The sequence below is a fragment of the Jaculus jaculus genome, chromosome 2 (assembly GCF_020740685.1).
Source record: "Jaculus jaculus isolate mJacJac1 chromosome 2, mJacJac1.mat.Y.cur, whole genome shotgun sequence".
Lineage (NCBI taxonomy): Eukaryota > Metazoa > Chordata > Mammalia > Rodentia > Dipodidae > Jaculus > Jaculus jaculus.
The window spans coordinates 2,687,025-2,699,783 of NC_059103.1; the positions used below are offsets into that span (position 1 = coordinate 2,687,025).

At 50.5% G+C, this 12,759-nt stretch overlaps 1 protein-coding gene across 1 annotated transcript in view; it reads left to right on the plus strand.

Annotated features, from left to right (window-relative positions):
• Positions 1 to 12,759, plus strand: part of Sdk1 (sidekick cell adhesion molecule 1) — a 1,082,085-nt gene that overhangs the window by 979,612 nt on the left and 89,714 nt on the right. The window contains exons 31-32 of the mRNA XM_045142963.1: positions 1,283 to 1,386; positions 5,033 to 5,103. Coding sequence (XP_044998898.1) covers positions 1,283 to 1,386; positions 5,033 to 5,103 — 175 coding nt within the window. The remainder of the gene's footprint in view (positions 1 to 1,282; positions 1,387 to 5,032; positions 5,104 to 12,759) is intronic.

A 12,759-nucleotide genomic window follows, 5' to 3' on the forward strand; every position in this document is an offset into this window, starting at 1 on the left:
CAGAGCATCTCGTTATGAAGGAGGTCGTGATTGTCCCCTGGCCAGGATACCCTTACTGATGTCCGCTTGGTGAAATCTTCACTCCCTAGGCATGGAGACAGTCTAGGGTTTCCACAGGTGGCTCCCCAGACAGACGCAGGGAAGTGGTTTGGTCTCTCCTGGCTGCAGAGTGAACTGGCTTAGCTGGCCCTGTAGCGGGGACTCTCGGCCGGGGAAGAAACCTGCTTGTCCCTCTATCCCTCCCCAGGGGCTGCAGGGACAGGACAGGAAGACAGGTTCTCTGTAGCTGTTATGAGTCACTAGGGTCAGAGCCTGAGCTCTAACAAACCCACCAAAACCAGCCTTAGCTGCTTGTCCTCGACCAAGTAAAAGAGCCAAATTAGTGGTGGGAAGCAGAGGAAGGAGATTTATTCAAAGTAGCCACACGGGGAAGAAGGACAAAGAGACAACCTCCACCCCAAGTCATCGTCTTCTGGGTCCTGACTGAAGCTTGAGTTTAAGCAGAAGGCGAGAAGGAGGCGGAGCTACGCAGTCCTCAAGGTGTGGTCCCTGTCCATCCCGGCCTCAAGCCTAGCCTCGCTGGGAAAGTCTTCCCTGAGGCAAGTTCCTCCTCTGGCTGGCTCCAGCTTGAAGCCTTTTTGCTTTCTGGGGAAATTTCAATTTCTTGAGGTCCATTGTTTCAATGGTCTGATAGACAAAGTGCTTCAGATTTCTTGCTGTGGAGTCTTTTGCCTCACAATCATGAAAGAGAGGGCACACTGGAGACAATGATGGGGAAATCGAAGATTCGTTGAGGAAAAAAAGTGAAAATGCACCAGGGCGTCAGGGCAAGCATGTTTTGGATTCCAGGTGGCACCAAAAGAAGAGAAAGGTGGGCTGGGGAGATGGGTCAGTGGTTAAAGGCACTTGCTTACAAAGCCTTCCGGCCCAGGTTCAATTCCTATGTAAAGCCAGGTGCACAATGTGGTGCATGCAGCTGGAGCTCATTTGCAGTGACAAGAGGCCCTAGCATGCCCATTCTCTCTCTCCGCCTCCCTCCATGCACGTGCACAAATAAATAAATATATATATATATTTTTTTTTTTTTTTTTAAAGAAGGGAAAGGAGAAAAGGAAAAGTTATGTATTCTGAGTTGGAACTCAGGAGTGGGCAGGCTTAGTTTATAATCACGAAGGGAGGGGCGTCGGCTTGCCTACAACTCACAACACGACAGGGCACAAGTGTCTCTCGAGGATATTCCCCATCGTGCCAGTTACATCAGTCACCAGTGTCTCCACTGCAGGCTGAGGCCCTTCACCTCCTACAAGCTGCGCCTGAAAGCCACCAATGACATTGGGGACAGCGACTTCAGTGCAGAGACAGAGGCGGTGACCACTCTGCAAGATGGTGAGCAAACTAGAGCATGGGGTGAGGGGTTGCCTCCTTGTGGAGCCGAAGCCACAGACCTGGCTTTCAGAGACCCCATGTTGGTTTTTGAGAGGGGAGGGGTGGGATCACCCACCTGGGAGGTTGGCGAACAGATTTCCATCAGTAACCCACACCACAAGGTGTTCCCAGTGCACCCCGCAGTCGTAAAGCAAGGCCATCCAGGGCTTCCAGATGGAATGGAAGTTTCTTTGATTGGCTTCCAAAGCCCCCATGACTATTAAAGACTGAATAATTGATAGGAATCATTAAAAATAAATGTCAGTGGGTAGCTGTGTCGAAGCCATTTCCCCCAGAAGCACTTCATTTTGACAATAGCACAAGTAAGTGATCAGGGCAAGATCCCTTCAAAGCATCAGGTATGTTTTGTGGTGTTTTTTTATTCACCCCCATCCTACCTCAGAGGAGCTGGGTCTGAAAATTTATTGTCATTTTCCGGTGACCCTATCCTGCATGGCTCCAGTGAGCCCGGGAGATAGCTCCATCAGACACAGCAATAATTTGACATGTGGAATGGGAAAAGATGGATATTGTGTAACAGGCGGATCAGCTTGAAGCCGCCACACTTAGTACACCGGGCAGTGCTTTATAATAACTCCCTAAGCCAGCCCCAGAGGGCTGTCTTTTCCATTTAACGCACCAGTGCAATGATTTCCAAATGGATCGGCTTCCAGCTGCCTCACCCCATGACCTCACATCTTCCCCTGCTCTATTCAGGACTTGCAAGTTTCGTTTGAGCCACCCAGTGATTCGTGGGTGACCTGGGAGACTAGCCCATGGGTGGGGTGGAGGGAAGCCATTCTAAGTTTCTCAGCTACATGCAGAGAAGGGCTGTGTTGCAACCCAGTATTCCCAGAGTAGCTGGATTGACTAGAGGGATTCGGGGCCTCGAGAAGGCCTTGGAGAAATGACTGCTCCAACCCCTTTCCACCCCATATTTACTGCTGACTACTTCCTGTGAAGTATCTTGGGAGTTTATCTCAGCCCTGGAGCAGCCAGAGGGTCAGGGAGAAGTCACTGAGGAACATGGCAGAAGCTCTAAGGAGCAAGGGAAGCTGGGCAGCCTCTGGCAGTTCACTGCTGGGGTAGGGAAACTAAAAGTTCAACCCACTAGCTTCACCTCCTCCCCCTCCCCCGAAATCTATGCAAAAGTGGGGGAACCTTCAAGGGAAGGCTACATTGGAATTGCAGCACCAAATAAAAAATCAAAATAAATTCGTTTTATCTTGCATTGGGCACAATTGAAGGAACAGTTGCAACTGCGTGCTAATTCTTAGCAGAAGGAAGCCAGACACACACAGCAAGCTGCTCCTATTGTTGTGTTATCTGTAACAAACACAGGAGCATGAGATCCTGACAGGCTCCTGGTGACCTCTGGGAATACACCATTTCTGAAAACCTATTCAAGAAACTCTCCAGGCCTACAGAGGCCCTTCTTAATCCTTTGATATTCAAATTGAGGCTTTTGAGGCCTCTATCTCATCATCTTCCTTGTCTGAGGCTCGAAATTTCCCTTTGTGCTTGAGTTTACATTATGTTTGTGGGGCACAGTATCCCACTGTCAGGTAAGAATGACAAGCAGGACTGACCCTACCAGAGCTGGGAGGGGAGGGTCATTTGAATGCGTAGACTGCTTACTGATCAATATTTGCATTTTTTAGGTCCTGGGGATCAAACTCCCAAAGCATAGCACTTGCTAGGCAAGAGAACCATCCTCCCAGCCCCTCACTGGGGGATTCTAGACAGGAGTTCTACCACTGAGGCACACCCCAGCCCCTCTCTGGGGGATTCTAGACAGGTGGTCTACCACTGAGGCACACCCCAGCCCCTCTCTGGGGGATTCTAGACAGGTGGTCTACCATTGAGCCACACCCCCATGCTCTCACTAGGGTATTCTAGGCAGGTGCTCTACCAATGAAAAACACCCCCTTTCTTTCACTGGGGGATTCCAAACAAGTGCTCTACCACTGAGAATATCCTAATCCTTGATGTATAAGGACTCCTTCTGTAGTACATACTGGCTTCAAACTTATGATTGTCTGTAACCCCTAATTGCCAAGATCACAGGCATGGTGACACTTGGCTCCACATGTTCACATTACATGATTTCTATTTCCCAGCACCACTTCTAAGCCCAAGGACACTGAGAACACTATAACTTCAGACTGGTGCTCTGAGCTCTCAGGAAGTCTAGATGAATGACCACAATAAATACAGACTGACAGAATGTTCAGAAAGTAGAGTGGAATTCCACCTGTGTGAGGAAAACCAGAACTGGGATTTTTCTGATGATGCAGTCCAGCAATAACAGAACAGTGTCCCAGGATCAAGCCCAAGATAAGCAATGGACAACTAGACACACTCATAGGTTGTGGAAACATAATCAGCCTCATCCAGCTCTGAGCACTGATTGAAAGGGCCCCTAATGGCACTCAGTGACCTTATGCCTGGTAAGACACAGATAGGTAAATTCAGTGCCCAAGTGATAACCACAGGAACTGGAGGAAGCAACAGGCCAAGATGAAGGACACATAAAAATAAGACATGCTTAGCCATTTAGAGGTCAAACCATGGTTGTCCCTCCAAACCACAAATATCAAGCCAACCTTTTCCCTCAGGCCTCAGAGGTCAAACCAACCTTGTGCTTTCAGACCACAGAGGTCAAACCAACCTTGGCCTTCCAGATCTCAGAGTTCAACCCAACTTTGCTCCTCCATACCAAAGGAGAACCACTTGCTTCCTGGGCTGGAGCCTACTGACCACCCAGGAGCCACCTCACCTTTCCTGACATTGTTACCCTTGCTAAGATCAGAGCCTCATCCCAGCAGCCCTAACAAACTCAGCTTGGCCATGTGCCCTCAATAGGCCAGTTAAAGACACAACTCATAGTAAAAAGCAGAGAAAAGCAATTTATTCAATGTGGCCATGTTGGGAAGAGGAACAAATTAAAAAGTCCAGTAACCTTGCTAAGATCATCTTCTGGGTCCTGACATAAGGTTTAGGTTTAAATAGAGAACAAGAGGGATGCACAGCTAAGGAGTCCTTGTCAAGATGTGGCCATGCCATCACTGATCCAACATTGTCTCAGCTCCTGTCTCTCCTACAAGGGAATCTGTCAAATTGTCAGAACTGTGTGAAATCTCTTCTTAGGAGTCATGTTTTTCCTGTGTTAGGCACCAAGATTTTAGCTTTTTCATAGTATGATGAGATTCCTGTGGAAATTACAATTTGTGGGAGCTTCTTTATTTTAATAGCCTGATATCCAAAGGGAGGAGCACTTCTTTATTCCTGCCAGGATGGTTATCCCATGACCTTGGTGTAACCATCTGTCCTGCTCAGGAAAAGTTATCACTTAACACCTTGGAAAGTCCCCCAAGTCCCCAAGATCAGAAAGAAACCCCTGGAGTTCCATGGGTATAGTGAGTAGCATGGTGTAGAGGTCCAGATCACCTGGATGTCCCAATGGAATAGGACTGTCACCTGAGTCCAAAGAAGGACAGGAGAAGGGGCCCATGAGAAGGAAGAGCCCCTACCCCATGATAAAAGGCAGCTGAAATCCAACAGAACTAACTTCTCTAACCCTTCTTTTGTTCCCACTGGGATGCAGTTCCAGGAGAGCCACCAGGGTCTGTCTCAGCAACGCCGCACACTACGTCCTCAGTTCTGATCCAGTGGCAGGTGAGCACCAGGGGCACCTCTGACTTCTGACATGTGCTTTCACTTCCTGGTTTCACTCGGGAATGAACACAGGGTCTGTACACACCGAGCCTGGGCCCAGTGCATGAGTACAAGGAAACAGCCTGACCAGGCCAACACACCAGAAAAGAAACTGGGATCAAAGGGTAACTTCTAGACCTGCTCAGAAGGCCACAGATCCCTCTGGCTGAGGAATGACAGCAGACATCTGCAGGAGTGGGTCTAGCCCATGGTTGAGGGTGGTTGAGGGTGGCCCAGCTCCAGGCATAGAACAGTGATGGAAACAGAAGCAGAGCTTCTGGCCCATGAAGGAGGCTTCTGATGCCTCAGTAGAAATCCTGCTGAGGAATGTTAAGGTCTTCCAGGCCCTGCAGAGTGCAGACACTGTGGTCTGTGTGTAGAGAGAGTCATGGGGAAGCTGAGAGAATGGCTGGAAGATGTCCAGGAGCAGGGCAGGTGCTAGTATGAATGGAGACATGAAGGGACCCCAGTGACATTGTGTGTTAGTCAAACTTTCATTGGTATGATGGAATACCTGAGCAGAACAGTTCACACCATTGGTAGCCAGGAAGAAGTGGGGAGTGGGGGGTGAATGCCTGTGCTGGCTGGCTTCCTCCTCCTTCCCCTTTCCTTCCATCTGGACCTCCAGTTTATGAGATGGTGGCACCACATTTAGGTGCTGGGAAATAAGAGTATGTGTGTGGATGGATGTGGCCTTAGAGCACTGAGGTGGATTTGTCTTGGCCATATCCACTATACTGCCAGAGGGAGGTGGGATGGGCACCTAGTGGAAAGATCTAGATGTGTCCAAACTGTACCTTGACCCTTGCTTGTTCCCCTCGGGACTGTGTCATAATTAGCCATGACAGTCATCTTCATTGGGTTGAGAAGTACCTAGGACATTGGCAAAACATACTCTGGGTGTGTGTCTTCAAGGGTGTTTCCAGAGAGGATTAACTGAAGACCAGCCTTGAATGTGAGTGGCGCCATCCCATGGGCTAAGATGGAATTACAGGTCATGAAGGAACTGAAAGGATTTCTGAATCCCTGAAAAAGGGATTACCATTCTAGGTTGCAAGGGCTCAGCTCTGAAGGCTGGAAGGTCAAGCTCAGGGGTGACCTCTGGTAAGAGGTGCCAACAAATACCTCAGTGAAGAATGCATGGGATCCTGTAGGCAGAATGGGAAGGTATGCTGTGTGCCCTCTCCCCAGGCTCAGAGGTCGCAGGTACTGATGAAATGAGAAACCTTTCCAGGAGCACTGGAGGCTGGGGCCTGAGCTGGGGGGAGGAGGTGAGTCAGGACCAGAGTGAAAATGCGTCTGAACTGCCCAGTGGATACCGCCAGCTCCTAACATGTACTTCTGATCCAGTCAACCATGCTGTTACTTGATGGCATCTGTATTGGATTAAATCCTATGGTGCCACTACATCTGAGGTGTGAAAGTGGCCATTTTCTAGGGTTCTACTTAATGAAACTAAAGAAGGGGTGGGAGCAGGGTGCGGGTGTGCATGTGCATGCATGTGGAGGTCAGAGGACAACCTCGGGGTTGTTCCTCAGATAGCATCCACCTCTTTTTGAGTTAGGCTACGCTAGTTGGCTAGGGAGCCCCAGAGATCTACCTGTCTCCACCTTCCCAGCTCTGGCATTGCAGGTACATGCCACCATACCTGGCATCTTTTTCTGTGGATTCTTGTGGTCAGGCACTTCATGCACTGAGCCGTCTCCCCAGCCCGAAAGCAGGACTTCACAGCCAGGGTTTTTAACGAGCATGCACCACTGCCTTCTCACACTGATGGAGCTGCTGCCTGGTAATGACTTCTCTGGGGAGGACAGGAACCTTTCACAGTGACCCAAGAAAGGCATATCCAAAGATCTTCTGATGTAACTGAAAAGGTACTGCTATGGCATTCAGCCTTCTCTATGGAGGGGACAGAGGAACAGGATAGGAACAAGAGGATGACAGCCCCAGAATGTCTGGGAGCCTGTGGTAAGTGACAAAGGCAGGGACCCCAGAGTGCCACTGCAACCCCAACTGGATGCCTTCTTTAGGAGCTTCAGGTGTCACGGATGCAAAGTTTCTGACATTCCACATCTGTATCCCACAGTTCCTGCTTTTACCTTGATGTCCATTAGGAGTCATCCTTGGATGCAGGAAACGTTCCAAGTGGAAGTTCAAAGTCCCCAGCACTAACGTCTTCCACCCCCGCTGACAGTCAAGCAAAGATCGGTCCTTTGCACTCTGCCAAATTCTACCAGAAGATTAGTATTTTATTTGTTAGATGTGGCACTTGGCCTGCCAATAACCAAGCACGCTCCTTTTGCATAAAGTCAGTGAGCGCTGCAGCCAGAATACATCATCTCCTCCAAAGTGGCCTGGCCGTGGCTATGAGCTGCTGCCAGCCAGCCCCGGTGTCAGGCCCCACGACAGCGCGGCTCTGAGCCGCTCATGACCACTGGGCAGCTCTGAGAAGCCTTTGCAGCTGTACCAAGGGAACTTGGCACACGTGCACGTCAGCTGTCCCCGCCAGAGTCCAATAGAACAAACTAATTTCCAAAAGCCCGGAGCAGGAGGTGGTCAGTGTGGCGCATTGTAGAAATAAACGCCTGTCAACTGCCAGGCAATTGGAGTACAATTAAAATTATGAGTAATTTTAGTAAATCAGCGAAAGGAACAAAGAAAACAGAAATTTGGTTTAAATATAGACTTAGGATCCACATGAAATCCTTCACCTGTAACCCTTTGGGTTTTTTTTGTTGTTGTTGTTTTTTCAGCATTGTGCTTAAAAAATTCAAGCATTGAGCCAGGCGTGGTGACACACGCCTTTAATCCCAGCACTTGGGAGGCAGAGGTAGGAGGATTGCCGTGAGTTCCAGGCCACCCTGAGACTACAGAGTCAGCCTGAGCTAGAGTGAGACCCTGCCTCAAAAAAAAAAAAAAAAAAAAAAAAAAAAGAAAGAAAGAAGGAAAAAAGAAAAAAAATTCAAGGATTTTGATTTTGAGACTTAAATGTCTCCCCACACCATCAGGTTTCTTTTTTTTGTTTGTTTGTTTTTTGGAGGGGAGATGTGTATGTGTGTGGCATTCGTGCGTGTGTGTGAGTGCATGCTCATATGGATGTGGGTGCATATGTGTGTGTGCAGGTGTGCATGCTTGTGTGAGTGTGGAGACCAGAAGTTAACATTGGGTGTCTTCCTCAGTGGCTCTCCACCTTACTTATTGAGACAGGGTCTCTCAAAGATTCAGCTAGAATGGTTAGCCAGCAAGCCCCAGATCTTCCTGTCTGCACTGCCCCAGAGCTGACGTTACAGCTGTGCACTGCCACACCCAGCTTGGAGGCAGGTCCCCGTGCCTGAGTGACAAGTACCCTACCCGCTGAGACATCTCCGCAACCCAATGGGTTTCAGGACTCTTCATGGTATAACAAGTCTGTGCCTCTCCCAGGTTCCTGTTCCATTTGAGCTCCTGCACACAGCTGTCGTAAGGACGGACCCCATGCAGTCCTGGGCACCCTCCTTCCTGTAGTGTACCAGCTGCCTGGGCAAAGGGGGCAGGGCCTCACGCAGCTCCTGCACAAACGTAGGGCTCGCTTCTTTTTCTTTCCTCTCTCACCACCGGGCTTGGTCAGGCATGCATGAGAAGGCGATGGGGAGGGAGAAGAGCTGCTAGCTGTGCATGGCTGCAGGGACAGCTAAGTGCCCTGGGCAGGGCGTTGGGCCTCCCCAGGCACAAGGCAGGACAAAAGCGCAGCCTGGGCAGTGAAGTCTCTGGCTGCTGTGGTTTAGAAATGGAGTATCAGGCTGGAGAGATGGCGTAGCGGTTCAGGTGCTTGCCTGTGAAGCCTAAGGACCCCAGTTCGAGGCTTGATTCCCCAGCACCCATGTAAACCACATGTGGTGGCGCCTGCATCTGGAGTTCGTTTGCAGTGGCTGGAGGCCCTGGTGTGCCCATTCTCTCTCTCTTTCCCTCTCTCTCTCTCTCTCTCTCCCTTTTTCTGTGCCTGTCTGTTACTCTCAAGTAAATAAATAAAAATCAGCTAAATATTTTTTAATGTAGTATCAGGCTGGTGAGATAGCTTAGTGATTAAGGTGCTTGCCTGCAAAGCCTAATGGCCCAGGTTTGTTTCTCCAGGTTCCACATAAGCCAGATGCGTATGGTGGCACATGCATCTGGAGTTCGTCTGCAGTGGCTAGAGGCCCTGGTGTGCCCATTCTCATTCTCTCTCTGTCTCTGTCTCTCTCTGTCTCTAATAAATAACTAAAATAAAATCTCTAAAATAAAAATTAAGAATGTAGCATTTGGGCTGGAGAGATGGCTTAGCGGTTAAGCACTTGCCTGTGAAGCCTAAGGACCCCGGTTTGAGGCTCGGTTCCCCAGGTCCCACATTAGCCAGATGCACAAGGGGGCGCACACGTCTGGAGTTCGTTTGCAAAGGCTGGAAGCCCTGGCGCTCCCATTCTCTCTCTCTCCCTCTATCTGTCTTTCTCTCTGTGTCTGTCACTCTCAAATAAATAAATAAAAAATTTTTTAAAAATGTAGCATTCCCCCAAAAGGCTCTTGTGTTGAAGGAACTGTTCCTGAAATAAGAACTGTTCCACTTTGGGGCTCCGGGAGAGCGGCTGGCTGGTGAGGATTCAGTGTAATCCACTGTCGGCTTCCAGACGTGGAGAAAGGAGCTGGGGGATGGCCGGCGGTAAGGTGCTTGCCTCCTAAGCGTAAGGGCCCAAGCTGAACTCCCTAGCACTCGTGCAAAACTGCCAGGCATGGCAGTATACGTTTATAATCCTCGCACTAGGGAAACAGAGACAGGAGGCTCCCCTAGGGCTCACTGGCCAGCCAGTCTCGCCTACTCAGTGAACTCCAGGCCAGTGAGAAACCCTGTCTGAAAACGAGGTGGGCTGCATTCTCAAGGATGACATTTGAGGCTGCCCTGTGGCCTCACGCAGGTATATATGCCTGTGCCCACAGTCATACAAAGGTGCACACGTGCGCACGCGCATGCGCACAGAGTACACCCATAAAAAAAATGTTGAAACTCTTGCTAAGTGGTGAAGCTGTGGAAGGTGGGGTCTGGTTGTATTAAGTGGGGTGCAACTTTGAAGAGTATCTTGCCACAACCCCGCCTCCTGTCTGACCCTCCCTCTGCTTCCTAACCACCATAAAGTGAGCAGGTCTGCGCCACCACACCCAGATTCTGAAGTAACAGAGCCAAGCCAGGCATGGCAGCGCACGCCTTTAATCCCAGCACTCGGGAGGCAGAGGTAGGAGGATTGCTATGAGTTCAAGGCCACCCTGAGACGACAGTGAATTCCAGGTCAGCCTGGGCTAGAGTGAGACCCTAGCTCGAAAAACCAATACTACTACTACTAGTAATAATAATAAACAAAGAAAGAAATAACAGAGCCAAGTGGGGCGTGGTGGCACACACTTTTAATCCCAGCCCTCGGGAGCCAGAGGTAGGAGGATCGCAGTAAGCCCGAGGCCACCCTAGACTACATAGTGAATTCCAGGTGAGTGAGGCCCTCCCTCAAAAAACCAAAATAATAATAATAAAATAAAGAAAGAAATAACAGAGCCAAGTGACCATGGAGAGCTCTGGAGCCATGAGCCCAAGCAGACCACTGCTCCTCCTGAGCTTGCTGTTTCACAATAGCAAAGCATCTGACAAGCGCACTGGGTGTCTCTTGTGTGTTGGAGAAAACGGCGTCTGCTGCCTCCTGCGCTCCCCCTGAACAGCCTGGACTCAATTCCAAGGGGACTTCTGCTCTCCAGAAGAGACCCCCTGCTCCCCTCGGGGAAGCTGTGGCAAGAGTGGACACTTAGGCCCGGGAGAGCATGGCAGGCCCACTGGATCTGGACTCGTGTTCCCACTTCTGCCTCCTGTGTCCATGAGGATAAATGATTTTTTTTTCTGAGTCCACACCTCCACTGCAGTGTGAGCAAAGCTCTGTGGCCGCCTCTCCCATGAGCAGAGAGGAAGCATGATATAGAGGCCAGCAGCTAGGTGGTCCAGCGCAGCTGCCGAGTCCCACCCCTCCCAGGGTGAGCCCTCCCACCACTAAGCCCTGGACCTCTACAGTGTCCTGTCCTTCTGGTCTCTCCCCATTAGACTGGCTGGTGGCTCCCTGATGCGCTGTGGACATGTCACCCACATTTTACGTGTGTGGTGTGTGTGTGTGTGTGTAAGCATGACAATGCCAATCCCTAGGAATGAAGGCAGAGATTGACCCTGTGAAGGCCTGCCGCCTCCATATTTCTGGTCCCTGGATGAGTGATGTTCCCACCTGTAGATGCTTCCCATGGGCAGGCCTGGACCAGCTGCGGCCTCCAAGGAAGGCGCCCTCTATGCTGGTATCAGCCGGCTTTCCAGCCAGCAGAACACCCCAGAGAATTAACTTCAGAGAACAAAGGTTCGTTCTGCCCACGGTTCTGCAGGGTCTAGTCTGAGGACTCATTGCTCTGGGGCTCTAGTGGGGTGCTAGATGGCAGTGGTAAGGAACTCAGGGTGCAGAAAAAAATGCTTACCTCATGCCCAGGAAGCGAAGGGAAGGAATATAGTCGAGTCCTACGGCACCCTGCAAGGACCTGGCCTTCCCATGACCTATTCTTCCTGTTAGACCCTCTAGCCGTCCCACCTTGGGGACCAAGCCTCCCACACAGGGGCCTTCCGGGAAGACTCACTGAGACCACGTCAGCGTTGTGCTTCCCTCCCCGAAGATGCCAGATGGGAGGGGAATAGTTTGCGGGGGATGTATGTGCGTGTACATGTGTATGGTGTGTGTGTGTGTGTGTGTGTGTGTGTGTGTGTGTGAGCACACTTGCCATGGTGCACACATGGACTTCAGAGGACAACTTCAGGTGTCAGGCTCACCTTCCAACCTTGTTTGAGGTAGAATTTCTAGCTGTTTCCAACTGGCCAGTGAGCTTCCCGATGGTTCTCTTGTCTCCACTCCTTTTCCCCCTAGGCATGCTGGGATTACATATGCTAGTACTGAAGCACCTGGCTGTATGTGGCTTGTGGGGATCTGAACTCCAGAACTTGCACATGGGCAGCACGTGACTCCTCCACTGAGCCTTCTCCCCCAGCCCGCTGACACCTATTAACTCTCAAAATGCTCTGGGACTTTTGGTGCCTGCTGACAAATGTGTACCCCCCCCCACCAACCCAGTGCCTGGCTGCCATTGTCCCTGTGAGTGGAGGAAGCTTGGCCTTTTTCTCCCCTCACTTCTAAATATCCTGCCAACTGCCTTGGCTAGAAACATTTCAGTCCCTTCCCCTCCCAGCCCCCAGGATCCACACACAAGGGCCCTAGGACGTGTGTGTCTGTCTGTTAACAGCTGCAGAACCAGCACTTCTATTTCCCCAACCTCCTGTTTGGTTGATATTTTTGGTGACTAGAATCCCGTCTTCTCCTCCCCGGCTGTAATCATGTCCCCAGCCTGTGCATCTGCAGGGCTGGCCAGTCCCAGGCAATGTCTCCACTGAGACCGGAGAGCCTGGTATAATCCCAGGCTGACAGGCAGGCTTTGAAGGTGACCCCGGGCTAAGATTGCCAGGAAGACACTTAAAGAACCCAGCGGCAGGCTTTTGATGTTCCCACTTGTTCCCTCTCCTTGCTGACTCAAGTCAGCCCTGAT